Source organism: Neoarius graeffei, chromosome 21 (assembly GCF_027579695.1).
Source record: "Neoarius graeffei isolate fNeoGra1 chromosome 21, fNeoGra1.pri, whole genome shotgun sequence".
Classification (NCBI taxonomy): domain Eukaryota; kingdom Metazoa; phylum Chordata; class Actinopteri; order Siluriformes; family Ariidae; genus Neoarius; species Neoarius graeffei.
The window spans coordinates 44,507,082-44,530,839 of record NC_083589.1 but is presented as its reverse complement, the minus strand read 5'-3'; the positions used below and the strand labels follow the sequence as shown (position 1 = coordinate 44,530,839).

At 40.2% G+C, this 23,758-nt stretch overlaps 1 protein-coding gene across 7 annotated transcripts in view; it reads right to left on the bottom strand.

Moving 5' to 3' along the window:
- Positions 1-990: 990 nt before the first annotated feature.
- Positions 991-23,758, bottom strand: part of foxp2 (forkhead box P2) — a 114,450-nt gene continuing 91,682 nt past the window's right edge. For 6 of the 7 annotated variants that reach the window (XM_060903197.1, XM_060903196.1, XM_060903193.1 and 3 more), the window contains 9 exons: positions 23,236-23,323; positions 20,580-20,663; positions 17,285-17,495; positions 16,560-16,636; positions 16,334-16,435; positions 14,058-14,179; positions 13,690-13,759; positions 12,764-12,978; positions 991-4,400 (listed from right to left, as the gene is read on the bottom strand). In XM_060903197.1, coding sequence (XP_060759180.1) covers positions 4,256-4,400; positions 12,764-12,978; positions 13,690-13,759; positions 14,058-14,179; positions 16,334-16,435; positions 16,560-16,636; positions 17,285-17,495; positions 20,580-20,663; positions 23,236-23,323 — 1,114 coding nt within the window. In that variant the 3' untranslated portion in view covers positions 991-4,255. The remainder of the gene's footprint in view (positions 4,401-12,763; positions 12,979-13,689; positions 13,760-14,057; positions 14,180-16,333; positions 16,436-16,559; positions 16,637-17,284; positions 17,496-20,579; positions 20,664-23,235; positions 23,324-23,758) is intronic. The other variant, XM_060903198.1, reaches the window with a different exon arrangement.

Here is a 23,758-nt window from a genome sequence, read left to right as displayed (position 1 = left end):
GAACCACCATCAGCAGGATATCTTTGGCCCTAAAGTAATGCATAGACATAGAGGTATGCTAAATACACCAACATATCCCTACCATACACACATACACACCACCTTCCTACTACCACGTCAGTGTTCAAATCTGGTCAGTGCTGGTTCTTTGGTTATCTCTGACAAAATCAGGAGCTGTGCCATATGGAAGATTTAACTAAACTGTCAACACAGTGTGCATGGTGCTATGTCTCATTGTAATAATACACCAGAAGTGCATAAGCTCACCAGATTCAACTGTAAATGCCCTACGTTTACGTCTCCTGCTGCTTTTATATCAGCAGGCAGTTGTATCGAAAAACACAATGCAATGTATCAAGCGGCCAAACTCCCCTGATCTCTTCAGCCATATCTCAAAAGCACTGTTGAACACACACCATGGGGTCAAAGACAAAAAGAAATGAATGGAAGATGCTCTGCTTTCCCAGGGAGCCCACCCTCTAGCTCTTAAGAAAGCAGCATTAGCCCATGTTCTCCACAGATCAAAGTGGTGGACTGGAGAACACGGGCTGAGCCCATTAGACTGTGAAAAGGCTGCGCTGGCCACGGTCTCTTCCTCAGTTCTGCTCTTCTAAACAATACTCTAGGTGCTGGAAGCATGAACAAAGATGTGTAACACAGCTATTAAACATTAATTGTTTTTTCCTCCCCCTCTCTCTCCCTGTTGTCTCGCCGCACTACGACTTTTACAACAAAATTTTCAACATTCCATAAAAGCATAATGCTGGCCTGATTTCCATGCGGCGTTGTTGAAGAATAAAAGATGTACGGTATGTCTACACAAAAACAGGAACTCCTTGATGTTGGCGGTAGACAGCGTTTCAAATCCTAGTTTTGGTCCTTTATTTTATTCAGCAGTGGAAAGCCATGAATACAGAAAATAATAATAATAATAATAATAATAATTATAATAATAATAATAATAATAATAATAATAATAATAATGCCTGTTACAATTCTCCATCATGATCTCTACTCTCTGAAAGTATGGACACAGTACACGGTAATGAAAAGTATAAAAAAAAATGAGTTAACCTTCAAAGAAATAAAGAAAAACAAATTTGTAAAAAAGTATTCACCAATTACATAAACATGTTTTTTTCTTTGCTACTGTCCCAATTTACCGTATACACAGAGGATCATATTCCCCATCATCAAAGAATGATAGTAATAGAAAGGATACATGACTCAACGGCCAGACATAATGTTCCATAACGTATGCACAGAGGTACAAGCAATAAATACACACATTAGGTAAAGCCTTACAGCTACGCAATGCAGATGCAGGAAATAAGCAGGTTTGCTATTCTCAGCAAGCAAGATGACAACAGTAAAAAGTCATGAAATTCCCGAAAAAAGAAACACTGATCTTTTAGCTTAGAAAAAAAATGTCTGGTAAATTCATGAATCCACCAACATTTTTTAAATCTTTTTACATAATATGCACAATTATCAAAATACAGACAAAATCATCCCAGAAAAATCCAGACAATCCTAAATCTAGTGGAGGAGCAGATTGCAGATCTGGAGGTCTTTCTGGTATTATGTGCAAGCAACAATTTTAGACATTTTTATTTTTTTTAGTTTATTATTATTGTTGTTGATTTTTTTTTTTTTTTACAAAACCCATGCAAAATCTACAGGTAATATGCATTCTGTGGTTGAAAGTTCATTCTTATCCATCCTTCCCAAAAACAGTAGGGCTGAGGTATGCATATTTTATGCATTGTACACTTAGGCCACCATCCTGATCTCTCTCTCTCTCTTTTTTTTTAAATTTTTTTAAAAATTATATTTCCAGTCCATCACATGAGTTTAGACATGCATTTTTATAAAAAATAATAATAATAATAATAACCCCAAACAAACAAAAACCACAATATCCCCTTACAGGTATATGTTTACATAATCATTCTACAAATGTTCCAGGACAACCTGTGACAATGCAAACCTTCCATCTCTGGCATTGGGAATGTAAACTGTATTGGCAATGTCTGATGGGACGAGTGGAGGAGAACATGTTGGCTCCTGTAGCTTTCTATTATCTCATGCAATCTGCCTTATTTGTTCTGAAATCATGGTGAAGAGGTAGAACCTTTTAGAAAGCCTTTTTGGATAAGTGGGAGAACCCTTTTTTTTTCTTTTTTCCAAAGAAGCTACGTCCTTATATTTGGTGTGCTAAAATTAATATGAACGTCATCTTCAAGTCAATTTCCAGCGAAGCATGAGGGATAAGCTTTGTTCCTGGATCCAGCTTCTTCTTTGAGCTGAACTGGTGTAAGTATGTGTATCTGGGCTAAAACAACACTGGAAAGCAATAACTGCACATATTTTGTTATGCACAAAATATACTTTGACTTTTCAGGTACAATATTTGTCATGTTTTAGATTTTAGGTTTGAACGAGGACCGGAAAAGTCAGCAGAGTGAAAAATCCTGGGCTTCAGTGAACCTTACAAGAGCTTTGCATGCTAGCATCTCTATCTCATAAAAGAGGAGGCAGAATTTTGTGTAACTTTGGTTTGATTGAAAACAGAAAGGACTGTTAAAGCAACAACCCCTTTTCTAGATGACATAAGCTGTGATCAAATGGAACACGAAACTCCAATCTAATACAAAATGTTGGTTATTTCTACAGAGAATATACTGTAGCCTCTGTTAAGAACCAACTGTATCAGGATACGGATTATACAACGAGTTCTATAAAGGAAAGCAAATATCACCTAGAAAAGGTTCTTGACATCGATCTCCTCTTTTATAATGGCTATATTATTTGCTTTTAAAAGATAACCAAGCCACATCATTTCACCTTGAAATCATGACGCTTTTTGGCTTTACTAGATATCTCAAAGTTTGGTTCCTATGTTTTTAGTTTCGGCATTGACACAGATCTGAGAAGAAAACCATACAGATAGAAGACATGACAGATCAGTCCCACTGTACAATACATTTCACTAGTTAAGAAAAAAAACCCGAGAAAATGGGAGACAATCAATGAAGAAAATAAAACTATCGTGTATATTTGTGTGTATGGTGTGTGTAAACAAACACAATTTTGCACTTTCACGGACACACAAATGGTTGTTTTGGTCATGATCCATGTCTAGCTGCTCTCTACCGCTAGCCAGGCCACATCCCTCTTTCTGGACTGAATAAGTGGTCAATGGGAACTCTCCAACTGGAATTAAATGAAACTTAAACTCACTGTCTTCTTTCAAATCTTTATACAGGGCTAAATGATGTGATCCCCGAGGTTATTCAAAGGTAGTTAGCAGAACTAAAAACAAACAAAAAAACTTTTCTTTGTACTAGTTAAAGTCACAGAAGGATGACCAAAGAGTCTGTGGCTTCTGTCTAAGCTATTGGCCATTGATAGTGTTGGCTTTGGTTTCTAGCTGTTGCCTGTGACTCTTTGCAGGTAGACAAAGCTTTAGAACAAGGAGGTAAAGAGACTAGAGAAGAGAATATGCAGAAATGCACTTTTTTTTTTTCCTCAGCATGATGCTTACACAAACATTTACATTTCAACTCAGTTATCACATTTCACTTTTCAGCACAAACAGAGATAGAGAGACACTGGAGACTTTTTTGGACAGCTGCAACAGTCTTGATACCGCAGGTCTTGTTATTGGTGTGACTTTAAAAATGGCATTTACAGTCGGTGTTGTAAACATAAAGGAACATAAGCTTTGTAAAAGGGAAAAAAAAGAAGAAGAAGAAATACTGTTGTTTAAAGCGTTTCGCAACATACAGGCAGTGAGACTAATTTCTGGTACTACTCCTGTGCAAATAATAACATAGCAACAACTTGAATTGAACCAGCAATTGTATCTAACATCAGAGACTACTGTGGGTCGGATATTCACAAATTTCAACTTTTTGGCAGTATATGTGGCCATCAACGTTTCTACAGAAAAGACTCAAGTTCTTTCTTTTAGTTTTTGTCCATGAGTCTGATGTGCGCGGTATGAAGTGGCCAAGCAATCTGAATGCAATCTTGTCCTATTTTCATTATCATTTAAAAGGCAGACATATGAAGCCTGTTCTTATGCGGTCCTCAAAGGGCCTCAAAGTGTTTCTTTGGGACAGTCTCCTGGACGCTTTCTAAATAAATATTCCTCGCTTCTGTTTGCTGCCTTTCTGTGGTTGCGGAGTGGTTAGAGGGGCTGGCTTCTCAGGGTGGACAGAGTCCCAGGAAACGAGGGCAGAGAGAACCATCACTCCAAGTCCTCTGATAGATTTCCCTCCTCGAGCTCTCGTTCCTCATCCAGCTCTGGACTGTGATCGGCTGTCGTCACCAGTGACATTGGACAGTCATCATCGTCCATGTTGAGTGGCTCCTCCTTGACGTGAACTGGAGGCCTGAAAAAAGCGACAAACAGTAAATGTTTAATGTCCCGAGTTATACCGCAGAGCTGTTGAATTCTAAATCCTGATTGGTCTGATAGTAGTGCAGGCCGTAAAGCAAATCACGGGTTTATATTAATGTGATTTAGTATGTTTTAACGGGTTATCATTTCTATAGTAATAACTTGCATGTAAAGCAGATGCTTGACATAAACAGATTAAAAATGTGTCTTGTCATATTGTGAAGTTTTTGTTCATTTGTTATTCGTTTGTTTTGCATTTTTTGGAAGGAGTCTCCAGCGTAAGAGCTTTTTTCACAGAGGTTAAACTGTACAGAGGTAAAGCTCGAACTTTCCGACACAGGAAGATCTTCAGGATGGAGGGGGTCATGGTTATAACCTGTATGTTCATCTTATTGACTTTAACTCTTTACCCCTTAATGACGACATATGACAAACCCGTGTATATCCCATAATGATGACATATGATGCCTTGTCTAAAACCTTGTCTTTAGACTTTTTTTCTTGTAAATATGTTCTCAGGGTGAACAGTATATACATATACAAGGGTGGCTGTAGCAACTGCTTTAAGGGTTAAAGAGTTAAGAACGAGAAAAAGAAAAGGGGATGAAGATTTGTAGGAAAACAATTGAAAAGTATGGCCTGCTGCTATTTAATGATTAAAAACTGCTGGCAAATTGCTGTGATATATATATATATATATATATAGGCGGCACGGTGGCGTAGTGGTTAGCGCTGTCGCCTCACAGCAAGAAGGTCCGGGTTCGAGCCCCGGGGCCAGCGAGGGCCTTTCTGTGTGGAGTTTGCATGTTCTCCCCGTGTCCGCGTGGGTTTCCTCCGGGTGCTCCGGTTTCCCCCACAGTCCAAAGACATGCAGACTCTAAATTGACCGTAGGTGTGAATGTGAGTGTGAATGGTTGTCTGTGTCTATGTGTCAGCCCTGTGATGACCTGGCGACTTGTCCAGGGTGTACCCCGCCTTTCGCCCGTAGTCAGCTGGGATAGGCTCCAGCTTGCCTGCGACCCTGTAGAACAGGATAAAGCGGCTAGAGAGAATGAGGTGAGATGATATATCAACAGTTATTCCACGAAATTGAGTTGTATATGCGCTGATAGCTGACGAGGCGTGTCACGCCGAGTCAGCTATAAGCCATATATGACTCAATTTCATGGAATAACTTAATTATTATATGCACATTCACTGGATATGAGCAATCGTGCGCTCTGATTAGTTACTCGACTACTAGGATATCAGCTCATATACTGTGAGTAGAGAAAAACAAAATGGCAGGGCGCATCAAGTCAGATACATCACTTTGAGCTCCCATTGAGTAAAAAATGTGTTAGTAAATAATCCCATGTTATTTTTTTTTAAAAGCAAAGTGAAAATAAGCACTGGATAAAAACCCATCTACCTTATGTAAATAAAGATACAAATTTCATTGTCTGGTGGTCAAGTGTTTATATGTTGCCTTGCACTTACACTCAGGTTCCCTGTGGTGGTACAAGTACCGTACGTCATATGTACAGACATCATACGGTCGCAACAGCCATCAAAAATCAGGTCAATTCATTACCATATTCTCTTAAGTATGGAGCTTTGCTCTGCGCGGTTTGCATGCGGGGAATTCCGCTATGAGGAACAGACCACTTTATGTAGTGAACCTAAAGAAGTAGGTGAATGACAAATCTATTCTTTGCAAGTTCAACAAACCTTAAGAAAATTTCCAGACCAGCTATTTTTTTTAATGTGTGGTATAAGTGTAAATAACAACAGTCATAAAATATGAAAAGCAAAGCATTTGATACTTCAAATTTACTGATGGCACCTGGCTAGAAAAAAAAAAAAAAGAGAAGCAGCAACCCCATTATAAATAATGGAGAATTTCTCATCCCCTCAGCCCCTGGAGCAAAGGGGGAGTGAAGCTTTTTTATCTTGTTAATAGAAAGCGCAGGCCTTCGTTAATATGCAGAGGCTGCAGTGGCACTTCTTGAGAGGAGAGAGAACCTGCAGCTAGGCTCTTCCATTAATCAACTCCAGTCCGTCAGTTCGCTCGGACACTATGATCCATGTTTTAAACTCCAAATGGATGAATATCTTTACTGACTGTCAATAATTGGAGTGGGGAGGAAAAAACCCACAGTGATGCTGTTAGCGAGCACCTTCTTCCCCCTGCAGAACAGTGCAGAGGGTGAAAGTGGGGCTACTAACAAGAATAATAACACTGTCACACACAAACAAGGCTTAACATGATCCTGGGCCCTTGGCAGGGAAAGGGGTTTGTGCTACCATGATAAATCTGACAAAACCTAATTATTTCTGACACGTTGGATGCATCGGGAAATCCCGCCAGACTATGAGAGAGAGAGAGAGAGAGAGAGCGGAAACCTTATCAACTAGTCTATGTATTAGAACATGTCTGGCAGAAATGTCTTGGGCAGCACTCATCACTGACTGGGGAACTTTGAAGTTGAAAAGAATTTTAAAAGGTACACATTGGTTTAATATTCATAGCAAAAATAAATTCATATTCAGAGGATGGTTACTTTTGACTGGTTGTCTGGTGAAACCAGTGGGTTAGGGAAGGAAAGAGATTAAAACCTGCTCTTCTGAAGGACCAACTAGTTACTCAACTGATTTATATTAACTGGATATAATATATACGTTATATAGTGGATGTAGTAAAGATCCAGTGTAGAACCCAAAGTTTCAGGAGGAACAGGATGTTTTGGATGGAAGCAAAGTGCTTCTGAGGTTGTCGGAGTGAAACATGTACATCGCTGGATACGGATCATCAATGGATCCATCGCTGGATAGGGATCACTGAACAGATATGATTTTACAAACAGGTGCATTTTCACTGATATGGTAGTGAGTGTGTGGTGCTGGTCCAAACATAACAGGCCCGTCACTTTAGTGTCACTGCTGGATTAAGTACAAGTCCCATCATGGCTGCTGATTATATTAAATAATGAAGTGGATTGCTCATTGCCAAACAGGGATACCACTTCATTCTGTCTCTTACATTACACAGGATCTCATTTTTATAGTGCATTTGTGGCCCATTTCTAATTACACCTATGACTAGTTCTACCCACACAGCAACACGTGTGCTGTTAGCGTGTCTGTAAACATGCATTATAGCAATATAATGTGGAATGGGGCCATAAAAACTCTCATTGACCTGCACCTCAGCACATCGCTTGGCTCTTTAAAGCCACCAAGCTCACATTTATCATGCCATAACAAACAGGGCTGCAGATATGGACCTAAAGACATTACCTGGAGACAAATGATCCCCGGCCAGGGCAGCGCTGCACTGGCCATTAAGCCCGATACAGGCCTTTAGCCTGCATGTGAAGAAGCATGGCTTACAGCTTTCATTTGCATTTATTAGAAATCAGTAGCACACTTGTGTTCTTGGAGGAGGGAAGAAAACGATTAGTCTCTTCTCCACTGTATTAAGACATCAGGACGAGTCATTTAGTGGTTAATGAGAGGCTTGCATTAGCAAGCCATGAGCTGGCATCAGATCCAGCCTATATGGATCTGTCTGTTTGCCAGGACATGGCTTCTACATCTGGGTATCTTAAATAAAAAGCCCTGATTTATTTGATTTCGTGGGTTTAAATGGGATAAAATAGTGTTGCAAACGTGCTAAATTTGAAACCGGCCTCTCCTCATTTTTTTTTTTTTTAAATTCCATTCTCTTTTTCTGAAGCACACTTTAAGACGATACACATTAGGATTACACACCTGATGCAACATGGTCAGTATGTTTGTAACTTTATTCTCTGGGGAAAGGCCTCTTCATTATTAAATATGTCTGAAAAAAGCCACTTACAAAACACAATTCTTCCATTTTGTAGCGGCCATGTAAAGGAGATACAACATTTGCCACCTTTAATGTCCACGCTCAGACGAGAGAGAGAGAGAGAGAGAGAGAGAGAGGGGAAATCTTATCAACTAGTCTGTGAAACAGACTCAACTGTCCATTATTAAAGATTAAATAACCTGAGGGACTAAATATACTGGGATTCCATCTAGCTTTAAGATTTGCCCCACTTAATGCTCCTGCCCCACTTCTTAACCTAACACACACACACACACACACACACACACACACCCTCATTCAGATACATTTTAAAGGAAAAAAGCATCAGAAATACTGCGCAGTTTGATAATACACCGGGCTTACGGACATTAAAACACCTGTGGTGGAGGAAACGAGACAGTGGAACAAACTTATAGAATGGCTGAGTGTGAGTGAGTGTGCTTATATACAGTGGCATGCAAAAGTTTGGGCACCCTTACTGAAAATGTCTTTTACTGTGAATAGTTAAGTAAGCAGAAGATGAACTGATCACCAAAAGGCATAAAGGTAAAGACGACATTTCTTTTCAGTGTTTTCTGCGAGATTTGTGTATTATTTTTGTTTTGTACAATTGGAGAGTGAAAAAAGAAAAGGAACACCATGTGAAAGTTTGGGCACCCCAATACATTTGAGTTCTCAGGTAACTTTTACCAAGGTTCCAGACCGTAATTAGCTTATTGAGCTGTGGCTTGTTCAAATTCTTCAGTAGGAAAGGTCAGATGATGCAGATTTCAAAGCTGTATAAATTCTCTGACTCCTCAAACTTGTCCCTAAAATCAACAGCCATGGGCTCCTCTAAGCAACTCCCTCGCATTCTGAATAATAAAATAATTGATGCTCACAAAGCAGGAGAAGGCTACAAGAACATAGCAAAGTGTTTTCAGGTAACTGTTTCCTCAGATCATAATGTTATTAAGAAATGGCAGTTAACAGAAACAGTGGAGATCAAGGTGAGGTCTGGAAGATGAAGAAAACTTTCTGAAAGAACTGCTCGTTGGATTGCTAGAAAGGCAAATTAAAACCCCTGTTTGACTGCAAAAGACCTTCAGAAAGATTTAGCAGACCCTGGAGTGGTGGTGCACTGTTCTACTATGCAGCGACACCTGAACAAATATGACCTTCATGGGAGAGTCATCAGAAGAAAACCTTTCCTGTGTCCTAGCCACAAAATTCAGCGTATGAAGTTTGCAAATGAGCATCTAAATAAGCCTGATGCATTTTGGAAACAAGTCCTGTGGACTGATGAAATCAAAATAGAACTTTTTGGCCACAATGTGCAAAGGTATGTTTGGAGAAAAAAGGGTGCCAAATTCCAGGAAAAGAACACCTCTCCAACTCTGAAGCATGGGTGTGGATCGATCATGCTTTGGGGTTGTGTTGCAGCCAGTGGCACAGGGCACATTTCATTGGTCGAGGGAAGCATGGATTCGAATAAATACCAGCAAACTCTGGAAGCAAACATCACACAATCTGTAAAAAAGTTGAAGGTAAAAAGAGGATGGGTCCTACAATAAGATGATGATCCAAAACACACCTCAAAATCTACAATGGAATACCTCAGGAGGCACAAGCTGAAGGTTTTGCCCTGGCCCTCACAGTCCCCTGACCTAAACATCATTGAAAATCTGTGGATAGATCTCAAAAGAGCAGTGCATGCAACACAGCCCAAGAAACTTGTAGAACTGGAAGCCTTTTGCAAGGACGAATGCACGAAAATCCCCCAGGTAAGAACTGAAAGATTATTAGCTGGCTATAAAAAGTGTTTACAAGCTGTGATACTTGCCAAAGGGGGTGTTACTAAGTACTGACCATGCAGGGTGCCTAAACTTTTGCTTCGGGCCCTTTTCCTTTTTTGTCATTTTGAAAATGTCTCATCTCATCTCATTATCTCTAGCCACTTTGTCCTGTTCTACAGGGTCGCAGGCAAGCTGGAGCCTATCCCAGCTGACTACGGGCGAAAGGCGGGGTACACCCTGGACAAGTCGCCAGGTCATCACAGGGCTGACACATAGACACAGACAACCATTCACACCTACGGTCAATTTAGAGTCACCAGTTAACCTAACCTGCATGTCTTTGGACTGTGGGGGAAACCGGAGCACCCGGAGGAAACCCACGCGGACACGGGGAGAACATGCAAACTCTGCACAGAAAGGCTCTCGCCGGCCACAGGGCTCGAATCCGGACCTTCTTGCTGTGAGGCGACAGCGCTAACCACTACACCACCGTGCTGCCATTTTGAAAATGTAAAAGATGAAAATAAAAAAATGTTTTTGCTTAAAATATAAAGGGAATGAGTCATCTTTAACTTTATGCCTTTTGGAGATCATTTCATCTTCAACTTGCTTAACTGTTCACAGTAACAGCGATTTTGGCGAGGGGTGCCCAAACTTTTGCATACCATATATATCAAACTCTCATGGTTACCAGAGGACAAGCCCACCACTGTAACCCTAGCTATGTAATATAGGTGAGAGGCTGAGGGCTCCAAAATGGAGATCGGCATCGCCAAATGCGCCATGTATGGTGCAGGAAGGACTTTGACTTTGACTATAGATAGATAGATAGATAGATAGATAGATAGATAGATAGATAGAGTCACAGCAGCACATATAAATGTGCGTGGGATGTGTACACACACACACATTTTCTGTATTTTGATTATTTTCTATATTGTAGAACAATACTGAAGACATCAAAACAATATATAGTTTCGATGTATATGCTGAGCTTTCTCTTTTTGCAAGGAACAAATCTACATAATTTTGTACCTGATGATGAAGTGATTTAGTCATCATTACTATCAGACATGAAGTGTCTTTCAATTCATAAAAATAATGAAATACTTTAAACTGGGGGTGGCACGGTGGTGTAGTGGTTAGCGCTGTCACCTCACAGCAAGAAGGTCCGGGTTCGAGCCCCGTGGCCGGCGAGGGCCTTTCTGTGTGGAGTTTGCATGTTCTCCCCGTGTCCGCATGGGTTTCCTCCGGGTGCTCCGGTTTCCCCCACAGTCCAAAGACATGCAGGTTAGGTTAACTGGTGACTCTAAATTGAGCGTAGGTCTGAATGTGAGTGTGAATGGTTGTCTGTGTCTATGTGTCAGCCCTGTGATGACCTGGCGACTTGTCCAGGGTGTACCCCGCCTTTCGCCCGTAGTCAGCTGGGATAGGCTCCAGCTTGCCTGCGACCCTGTAGAACAGGATAAAGCGGCTAGAGATAATGAGATGAGAATGAGACTTTAAACTGGTACTATATATATATATATATATATATATATATATATATATATATATATATATGTGTGTGTGTGTGTGTGCATGCATATGTGACAGTGCTAAGTGTCCTATCTTTGGCACGGTAAACATGGTGCAGTGACATGCATGACATCACTGATTAGTGGGGAGCACATTCTCTTCATCCACATTCCTCAAACTCACACCACATGAATGTTTAATCAACTCTCTCTCGCTCTCTCTCTCTCTCGCTCTCTCTGCACCATTAAAAAAGATGGAAAGGCAAAGATTTTAAAGTAATTAATGATACAGTTAGCTGCTAAATATTAATAGGAATGGTCGTGCATAAAATATAACATCTAAACCTCTACGATGCAGACTTTAGAGTAATTAAAACTGAATCTGGAATAAGGATGGTCCCTATTTATAGGTGTGGGGTGAAACTGGAGAATTTAATGTAAACTTACCTTCGGGTATGATATCCACAAAACCAAGTTATATATCCACTTGTGCATTTCACAGGGCCAGACCTTAGCACAGTCTCGTGTTCCCACAGCAGAGGGAACACTAGTTTTAACACTAATAGGCTTGACCAATGTGAATTTACAGTATTAACTCTATATTTGAGTTGAGAATGTTCAAGGAGTGTGAGAATATCCTTCCAAGTGTGACTTTCATGTTTGGCTGTGCAATCTGTATCGTGGCCTCTGAAAAATAGTTGAATGTGAAAGCAATGGATCTGAAATCCAAAGTGGATTTTGAATACTACCACATCTTTTCAGATTTCCACACATTAACTGTATACATTATTTCAGGAAAACAAGTGTCAGGAAAGTGTCTTCTCTGTCCTGACTGCCTGGTGTCAATCAATCAACAATTCTTTGGCGTTTCTAAATGCAGACTAAGGGCTACCGAAAATATCTGTGTGACGTGTTTATTATGTATAGTTAGGTTTGAGATATGAAGGGTATATTTCAGCATGAAGCAGTTTAACCAGTATCAAATATAAATAAATCAGTAGCAACAGTTGATTTAGGTCACCCTAGATTAACTGTGCCAATGTGCAAATGCTACTGGAAACAATTCTCTTTTTTTTGTATTGTGTTTTTCCCCGTGTTCACCAGATAAATTTTATTCGTGATTAGTCTGTCCACTGCTGTATGTTTTCTGAACACATGTTTAAGCGCTACCGTCAGGCACTTCTGACAGGTGCATCCACAGAACGCAATACGTGTAAATGTAGTAACTCACATGTGGGTGTGTGGGGAGTAGGCGGGGCTGCTGTGACCATTCGTGTCGAGGTGCTCGAGGGAGCCGTTGAGCTCGTCGTTGGTGCTGCTCTGTAAAAGGCTAGGTGGGCTTCCACTCAGCAAACCTGGAGGACTGGCACCCATCAGACCTGACGCGCTGCTGTTCATCAAACCTGTGTTACCCAGCAAGGGCAAAGAGGTCTCTGCCAGAGCCGCCTGATTGAACAGAACATTCAAAGACGCCTGAGTTAGACTTTAATATCGCATCACGCTGTGAGCATCATATAAATGCAGAAAACCTCTGCTGAAAAGAATCTTCTAGGGTGTGTCTGAGTTCCATAATCAACTTCTTTAACGAGGCAGACAGGCCTCCAACACGCAAAAACATCAAGCATCCACATTACTATTCAATTGCCTGAAACTTTACCTGAAACTAGTAAAAAAAACTCCTGACATTTTTGCCTCCTGCACATTAAAGTTATATATAGCAATTAAAATTTAAAATTTTTGCCATGAGCGCCTCACCGCGCCAACATTATGAAGCCAAATCATTTATGACAGCTGGGATAAATATTAATGCTTATGCCCTTGCATTTGCACAGGCTGCTATCAATCTGAAGCACAGGTGTAGAAAACCAGACTGGCAGAGAAGCTACCTGCCTTTGCCACATGGTGTCCTTCTAGACTCTCACTGCTTTCCTTATGCCAGCCTGGCTCTCACAGACACTCTCTCTCTCTCTCTCTGAAGAATTAATACTCCTACTGTTCAGGATGTAATTATAAGAATAGAGAGAAGCATCCATAAACTGTGTACTGAGGCAGACACTGAACGCACACTCTGACTCTCTGAGCACAGTCACAGGCTGCCACTTCATTCTCTGAGTGTGTGAGTGCGTAACTCTGTTGATAGCTAAACTAGCTGCTCACCTGCAGGCTTGCATTAAGAGCTGCTCCATAACCCAGACTGGGTGGCAGGTTCTTCACCAGTGTCGGGCTCCTGACCAAGACAAAACACACGTTCAATTACAACGTTGCTCCTAAAACAAACACCATGCAAAGAGGATTTCCAATCTTAAAAAAAAAAAAAAAATCAAGACAGTGATAAAAGATGCACAAGGAAAAGGTCCAGTACGTATTTGAGTACAGTGTCTAGATAGACTGTAAGTGTTAATTCAAGGCAAGGGATTTCCATTTATAGCCAAGCATAACTTGACCCAGATCTACTGAATTTGCTGTTTGTGTGTCAGAGACATAGAAGAAAAAAAAAAAAAGGAGAGACAGAGATGGGGCCATACCCTGTTATCTTCTGAGATCTGCGTTTCTGGTACTCCATCTCATCCACTGTCCACACTGCTCCCTTCACATTCTCCACCCGCACAAAACACTTATGCAGACTGAGGTTGTGGCGCACTGCATTCTACAACACATAGAGAAATTTAAAAATGCCTAAATGTATAAATAAATAAATAAATATATTGAAAATGTATTAGAATTTAAATATTAATCTCTATATGTCTATCAGCCTTTAATTATGTCTCTCATAGTATATACAGTACATCATCCTGACTTAGGCGTCAGTCTGTGCGTATGCTGAGATGGTCACTATTAATATCCAGAAGGTCTTTGAATTAGCCATGAACCTCACATGGCACTTCTGACATCAATTTGTGCGAACATACCTATATTTAAATAACTAGGATTATGAAAATGACCCCAAAACACATCTAAATGCATAATTAAGATGGATGTTTGAAAAGAGGGGTCTCCTATATCATAAAAGAATCACATCTAATTAAAACATGCGGCAATGGCGGCCAAATAATAACCTTCCTTTAATATTACAGTTTTTTTTTTTCATGTTTTATTTCAGGGATGGGTTTTAGTGATTTTCTAAGAAAGGGATTCTATAAGACAGGAGAGGGGGAAAAAAAAAACAACCTCATAAGCAGATCTCGCATCTGACCTGAAAATCCCAGGATTTGATTGATCTTAATGCCCATGGCTCTGAATATGATAATTTTAATATTAATGAGCAAATGAGCAGTTTTATTATGCATGCTATATAGTTATAACTAATAAGCTGCTGGGCTGAGAGCTGGATCCCCAAGCTGAGCTGATGAGACCAAGCGGAGATATTAAATCACCTTTCATTCCTTTTTAAAAATTCTCTCAGTTAATCAAATGACAAGCCCATCACAGCCTAGCCTTGTAGAGGCAGCACAAAGGAACAGCCAGGCTCAAAATGTAAATATCTCAGCGCCACTATTGTAAAAGGAGGGGCCCAAATACTCCTAATGCCAATCCATGGCTTTTTTTTTGTTCCACCCATGGCCAGATTTAAATATTTTGTGATAAGGATGGAGAACCTGTGAGCCCGTTTATCCATGTGAGTAAAGGATATGTGCACACAGAGAGACTATGCTTTATATCATTTATAGCTGCTTGTAACTGGTAGTTTGTGTTTAGGATCAGGGACTCAAGCAGTAAGCAGCTGTCTTTGATCGCTTCTGTGCATGACTACATACAGTAAAGGAGTCACAGCACTGTGTGCTAATGTACAGGGAGCTATTGCACACCCTTGTGGAGCTGTAATCATATGCCAGCATCATTAGCAACCCAAATCCAAATTAATTCACTTTGCTAAATCTAGAGCTGGGAGATGCTTAGCATGCTGATGAGAGCGCCACAGACTTGCTCTGAGAAAGGGCTTTTTTTTTTTAAACTCAGGCAGGCAAATTCTATAAAATAAAATAAATGAGCACACTGCCAGCTATCTTATCGTCACAAACACCAACCCTGTCCAAAAAAAAACCACCCCAAAAAACAGCAAGGCCAAGACGATTTTTAAACCTCTTGTCTCCTTTTCTTGTCTTCCATGAGACAGAAAAGGCAGACACTGTAGTTGTTAGGACAGGGATACAAATGAGAGCCTTTGTCCTTGTAAATAAAGAACGCTCCCATAGTGACAGCAGCATTTACTTAGTGTCGGACAGGCCCTAACCTCTCTTTCTCTCTGTATATACATGAGATATGGCGTGTACAAAGAACCACCCAACAACGACGCAAAAAGAAAAAAAAAAAAACCCAGACTGCATCTGAAAGGCAAACAGCCATCTTTCAAACTAATTAACCAATAATATGCCAGGGATGGGGGGGGAAGGAGCATGCAAGAGAGAGAAAGAGGAAGAAAGAGAGGAAGGAGTAATACACTGCATCTAACAAAAGGTGCTGATGATTGAGTGTCTGAGTAGTAATTAGCGTGTCAGAATGCACACCTCCCCGCCAAGTCTCAGCTATTAATTGCACCAAATTAGAAAACGATATCAGAGGCTGAATTATTCTTTCACTTGTCATTTTTCTAGAGCAAAGAGAAAGAGAGAGAGGAAATTTGCCATTTTCAATAGCCAGGTAATAAAAGAAGGGAGGGCGATATTAATGTATCCATGTCAAGTAAATAAATGCCCATTATGGACCTCTGTCCCTATCCAGTGGACAGGCTAAGGGGTAAAAGAAAAAAAGGGGAGGAAGAACAAAAAGAAAAGAAAAGAAAAGAAAAGGAGAAAAGCGTTACCTTCCAAGTGGCAGCGTTGCGTCTAAAGTATGCAAAGGTGCGCGTGAACCAGCTGTAGATTTCATTAAGTGTTAACTGCATGTCTTTCGAATCCATGATAGCCTACAACAAGACGCCATCAAAGAGCATTAGCTCGTTTAGCCACTCTCACCCTGGCCTAGTGTTAATTCAGGCAGCAATTAATTCTAATCTAATCAGGCAAAAGCTAATTTACTTCTTCACTCACCTGCCTGATGAGCGTTGCATACGTGAACGGTGGTCTGACATCCGCATTCTTATAAAATTCATAGTTTGGGGCAATTTCTGCAATGAAAATAAATAAATAAAATTCAAGGATAAATAAATATACTGTCAACGTTAAGAAAAATTGTTAACTGACTCCTCAAGGGAGCAAATTCACCTAGGATTCATTTAAATTAAAAGGTGGGGAAGAGAAAGAGGGGGCAACATCAAATCTTCCTTTTACATGTCCAACAAAATGCATTTTTAATTAATCCTTCTCAAGAGAAATCTTAAACATTAACATATGTGTGAAATTAGAGCTCATGTAGTTATTTTGTATGTATGTGAATATTTCATGCCACCCTCCATGTGAGACCAGTAAATATAAACATCAAAAAGAGTGGATTCTCTCTCTCTCTCTCTCTCTCTCTCTCTCTCACACACACACACACACACACACACACACACACACACACCTTAATACACAACTCATCTAAAATGTGATGAATTTTGTATCATTTCTCTATTTGACTGTAATTAACATTCATAAAATATTGAGGAACTGTACAGCATGATATTTGTCTCATTTACACAGAGGGAAGGAATGAAATAAAGAGCTTCATCTGGATGCTGGCTCTTATTGGAGCAAACAGCACACCAGGAGGAATGAGTGTGTATTCAAACAGAAGATGAACATACAGTAATGCTGAAGATGCTTATTGTATTTACCTGACGATAGTGCCATGGAGTACTTGTCAGAGTGGCGTCTGCGCATGGCGCCCATGCTCGGCACGCTGGCGGGGCTCAGGACAGAGGGCACCTGGGGCATTTGGCTCAGTGGTGTGATTGGGGTGGTGGGGGTGGTGGGGGTCTGGGGGAGGTTTGGGGGTGACACAGATGGCAGATTCTTCGACATGGTCATGCTTGACACTAGATTCAGCTGATAAGGAGAAAGAGAGAGAGAGAGAGAGAGAGAGAGAGAGAGAGAGAGAGAGAGAGATTTTCAGTCTTAAAAGACTCAGACAAATAAGAACAGATTCCGCTGTACAGCTGTGTTCACATTAATAAGCTGCAGAGAAAACAGCCAATCTCCACTAATTACAGGATGAAACTGTATCATAAGAATTCTAATTAGAGCACGCTGTTAAAGATTATCTAATGATGATCCTTTGTGTTATCTCAACCCATCTCTATCCCACAAGAGTTTACTGATAGAGAGTTGCCACCTGTTATTTTGGTATAACCTAGCTCTTTTGAAAGCACCTGGATTACAAACACCCCCCCCCCCCTTTTTTTTTAAGATACAACCGTTTGAATAAATTCAGCCAGACCATTATTTTTATCTTTAATTTGTCTGAATGATGTCATTGATACCACTGATAGACACTGAAAATGTCTTAAGTGTAAAAAAAAAACAACCCACACTGAAAATTTGCTTGCGTGTAAATTATCGCGTGAATCGTGGACTGGTTTCGATGGAGAGAAACTGGAAATGACAGCAGGAGAATGAGCTGGGCATCAGCAATCACTGACAGAAGGTGTTGATAAATCACAGGAAATGTCAGAATGCTTGTTTCCTTTTATGGCTAGGTGTTTACATAGCTGATCATCAGGACGCCCTTAATGATAATGAGATGATGACAAAAGAAAGAGCGCAATATACTCATAGAGAAGAAATCAATTACTCCACTCGGGAAACGCTGCACTTCAGCAAAGAGGCTGCATCTCCAACATCAATACAACTTTAATGATGAACATGCATTATTGCTGACAGACGGATTTTTTCCTTCCAAACGTAAATAAGGCAAGCCTGTGTGTAGCATATAGTACTTCTGCTGTGATTCATGCTAAATGCAATGTCCCACTTGCTCATGGACACATTTTTTTTTTTTGTCTTACTGTAACCAGCGTGACACTCTGTTGATGACTGACTCTACTGGCGTCATTTTCTCACGAGAACACTCTTCTGGGTATAATGCAGGAATCTCCATATAATTCAGCCAGGGTCAGGTCACGGCAATGGGTTGGAGCTCAAAAGAGCCTCCCTCTTAATTCTCCATTCACTGCTGTACGCTGCATGCCGCAAAAACCACAATATCAACCAGTAATTATGCGCTACTTGTTCTACACCGGGACCAACAAAGGCGCCTGATACACCATCAAACTGAGCAAAAAAAAAAAAGTGTACTTCATAATAAATCCTATTAAGAGTGAGCGTGTGCAGGGCATGTATATTTATAGTGTTAAGACAAGATTTTCTTCCCCTCTCTCTTCACCTGGTAACAGCAACAAGCGTAACATGTTTTCAGGCACACAATCCCGTATTTGCCAAATGGAATTTATTAAAGCCTAACTGAGCAGCAGTGAATGAGAGGCAGGGATGAGCACTTCGCCACCTCCACTCATCTGAATATATATTCAAGGTTGACTGAGAGAGAGAGAGAGAGAGAGAGAGAGAGAGAGAGAGAGAGAGAGAGAAACCCTCATTATTCAGGACTTGCAACCTTAGTAACTTTGATTTTCAGCCATCCATGGCATGGCCAAAAGGTAACATTTAATGAAGTGGCATTCAGGGCATAAATGGGGTCATATAATAGGCAGCACGCCTGCACCTTGTGTTAGGCTACTGATAGCTGTTAAGGGTGTGGTGATGAACCAACAGGGCTCATTTTGCCCTGCTAATAAATTCATGCTATTAATATTTATCAAACATGTAGGCTGCCTCTTTCTTAGTCCTGTGCATGTGAGGACGGAAATCTGTGCCGTATCATCTATAACCTTCCTCTTTCATGCAGTACACACATTTTTAAATGTCGGATACATGTTTCCTTTATGTCAGTAAAACTGGAAACATTCAGTACAAGTTCAAATGCACACACAGATGGATAGAAATAAACGCGTGCACGCACGCACACACAGACAAACAGACAAAAAGGAAAAACCTAGGCAAAACTGGGACCACTCGTTTTTAAAAAAAATCAGCCATTAATTGCTCGCCATCAAATGCAATTAGCAGCCTTTTCATGTGTGGTTTATGTAATGTAATACTTCATTAATAGCATTCATTCATATGCAGTCTTGGATTACAGGCTGAAATTCTTTATTAGTGTCGATGTAACCAAGCTGCTGGAATTCTGAAGATTAAAAAAAAGGGAGAGTGAATAATAAATTGGCAGAGGGGAGCAGACGATTCCTGGTGGATCTACAGGATAATTATTCTATCTTGTGATTATCTATTTTATATGGTGGGAGGTGATGAGGAAAATTATGCCATTCAAATTAGGCACGTACTAAACTGTAGAAACACACTATGTATTCCTGTACAAAATATTGAGCACTGAATAAATAAGTTGGATAAAAATATTTATTTTTGCTCTGATACGTACGTGCAAATACTTTCTGTAAACCTTGATTACATCTAAATTTTGTGGTTTTGTTTCACATATAACTGAAATAACCTTTTCCACAATGGAATATATATATATATATATATATATATATATATATATATATATATATATATATATATATATACACACACACACACACACACATTTTAGAGACGAGACACTATTTAGCTTAGATTTCATGATATCTTTCAGATTGTTTACAGATTGCTGGTTATTTCATTTCACATCTTGGTCGCTAGGCTCCATCTATCATTAGAGCTGTTTGTTTTCAGAATAAAACGTCTTTTCTGGCCTGTGGCTCCTTCGAATGCTCCTCTGGTCACAGAGCTTAACAGCTTTTGCCGGCCAACAGGTTGTTTGCAGTATTAAAGCCATCAAGCCATAATGGCTAGGCCTTTTGGCTCAGATTGGGGCTAGGATTTAATGCACTCCCTGTTGTCACAGTCTCCCCCTGCTTTTGTCTGATGGGAAGCAGTGAAACTTGGCATTACAAATCCCATTCTCTCCTCATCCTCTCCCTCTTTGTCTCTCAGTGCCGTTAAACGGTGGTGTTTAGAGAGCTCATCTGCTGGCCTGCCACCCTGTTTACTGAATGTAGAGCAATATGCACTCACCGGTTTAGGAGATGGCTTGGGCTCTGAGGGCCGCATGTGCAAGTGGGCCATCATTGCCTGAAGACGCTCACGTTCTTTAGAAAGCTGTTAACAAAAAGAGAGGGAGAAGGAGAAAAAAGGAGAAAAATAAAAGAAAATAGAGCAGTTTTAGAAATGAGTGATTTTCCCCAGCCTACCATACTCTTACATCTTGTTATTGAGCTTGTCTGAGTATAATAAATCCTGCATATGCCCAGTTTGGATTTTCAAACTTCACAGACACAGGCTTTAAACAAACAGAGGGAGTTAAAATGAAAAACAGGAGAGGGGACAGAGAGAAAGATTTTATACACACACACACACACACACACACACACACACACACACATATATATATATATATATATACAGTACCAGTCAAAAGTTTGGACACACCTTCTAATTCAGTGTCTTTTTCTTTATTTTTATTAATTAAAAGATGCTTCATGTCTTAAAGTAATGATGGATGTCGTTTCTCTTTACTTAGTTGAGCGGTTCTTGACACAATATGGATTGCTTCAGTTGTGGAATAGGGCTATTTACTGTATTTTTATTATTTACTATTTACTGTTTGATCTCAAATGCATTAAGAAGGGAAGAAATTGCACTAATTAACTTTTGACGAAGCACACCTGTTAACTGAAAAGCATTCCAGGTGACTAACTCATGAAGCTGGTTAAGATAATGCCAATAGTGTGCAAAGCGTCATCAAGGTAAACGCTGGCTACTTTGAAGAATCTAAAATATGAAACATGTTTTTTCTTTAGCACTTTTTTGTTTACCACAGAACTCTATATATGTTCCATATGTTATTTCACAGTTTTGATGACTTAAATAGTCAAAAATACAGAAAAGCCTACTGAGTAGGTGTGGCCAAAATTTTCATTGGTACTGTAAGTGTGTGTGGCTATATATATATATATGTATGTGTGTGTGTGTGTTTGTGTACATACTGTACACACACACACACACACACACACACACACACACACACACACACACAAAGAAGAGAAGAGAACCACCTCGTGTCAGTGGTGGAAAGATGTGTGGTGCAGAGAGGTCAGAGGAAAACAAATAGCACTTCATCTTTTTGTCAATAGTAGAATTTAGGTCAGCAATGCTTTGACAGTAACAAGCTACTTGGGCCATAAATTAGAGGGTCCTGAGCGTCTCAGCAAACTCCTGTGGACTCAGTTAAGGCTGGACTGAAGCCAGCAGCTGCCAAGAGGTGAAGGGGTCCTACAAACCGAGTGCCAGGCAAACCCCGCCTCCCTGCCTAGCTACTTTGGCCCACTCCCTCTGAGCTCCAGTTAATGCCCTGGCCATCCGCTATCATCAATCTAGCTCACAGCGAGTGACAGAGACCAGCCCGCGACTGTGCACAGCGTGCTGAACTCTGCCACAGAGCCTGTATCCTCACTCTGATCCGCGCCTCATTACCACTGACGGAGGGATAAAAAAAAAAAGAAACAGGAAAAGGGGAAGACAAAAAAAGCATGATGGAAAACAGCAACACTGCTGTAATTGGTCACAGTGTAAGCACGGGAGGTCGTGCCTCTCTGGTCTTGGGATGCTTTCAGAAGGGAAAAATGAAGGCGGTGGACTTTTGTCATTTTAAATATAAACAAGAATTATTCATTGTTCCCCATTCACATAAACAGAGAGGAGTTCACAGAGCATAAAAACCTTTAAAGATTAAGAGCAACACCTGGCAGGCACTTCGGTTTAGGCCTCTACACTATCAGAAACAGGGGTACAGTAATAGTTCATTTCTGTCCCCCAAGGTACAATCTGCACTAACGTACCCCCTAGGGCTCAAGGTAACTCTATGTACCTTTTTAGGGCCGAAAAAGGGTACAAGTAAGTAGCTTAGAGGGAACTGCCCCAGTGACAAGCTGGTGTACCCCTAAAGGCACAATAATGTACCTACTTTATTTTCTAAGCGTGTAGTCATGGATATTTTTTTAGGTTGTTCTTAAAATCTACTGCACTTAAACAAACCTCTGCTTACAATCTTTAATCAATCTCTCATAACTTTTAACTTGGACATTAGTAATTACTATTAAAAGAAAACCTGTTGTTTTACATCTCTCTTGATTCAGTGCCATGGGGGTGACCCGTGCTTCCACTCCCATAGTGCATTACAGCTGACAGGGGTGTGAAGACAAAGATGGTGTTTTGCGGGCAGGAGAGCTGGCCACTGCTCTGACTAATAACATCCTTCAATCACTGCACTCATTATCTTGCCAGCATGACTTCTTAATAAGGTCACGCTCCACGTCCTGAAAATAGTGGCCCACTTTAGAGATTCCGTCAGGTGCAAAGTGCATTTAATTAACACCAACCAACCTGAGATGCGTGCATATTAATTAGACAGCACAGAAAATAAGTACAAATCCTAATTCAATTAAAAAATACCAGTGACAGGTTTCTCTCAAGATTCACTCATGTTGTCCTCTAATCAATAGTGCATTTTTTTAAAAAAAACAATAAATAAAGTAGGTAATAATGGAAAAGCACTGAAAGATGGTATAATTTCTGTTTGAAATTGATAGAAAATGAATAGCCTTCTTGTATTTTGCTAAACCCACTAGTGTACTAGTGCATGTGTATGTGATGGCAAATGTTGGTGGGGTACCTGTATCTCTAGTTGCTGCACCACCTGCATTTGGACCCGGCACTGTGCTGTGCTCCTGTCGTCTAGAGCATGCTCACTGTTAAGGTGCCTAAAATCAAAAGAAAACAGATCAATTACGCAACACAACCCATCACACATATTCACTGTTACACTCTAGCAGAATAATGCAGGCTAAATTGTTGAGGATTTTTGTGTTATAAATGTTAGTGTATTTTATTTTTGCCTTTTTTCTTGCATATTTTTTTTAAAGGATCTCTATCTCTGAGGGTTCCTGTCATCTAAATGAGGGGCACTGTCATCTAAATGCAGAGCAGCACTGCTTATAAGGGATGTTGGCGTACAAAAGGCATTACAGAGTGGTTTTGTCCTCTTCATTTATGGAAAACAATAAATGCAATTTAACTTGAGTAACATTTAAAAAGCACCTCCTACGAAGGGTGCATTATTCAGCCGATGTATTAAATGTATCTACTCATCCCTTCATTAGAATAAAGGGGGGAAAAAAAAACGGTGGACTGCAAAA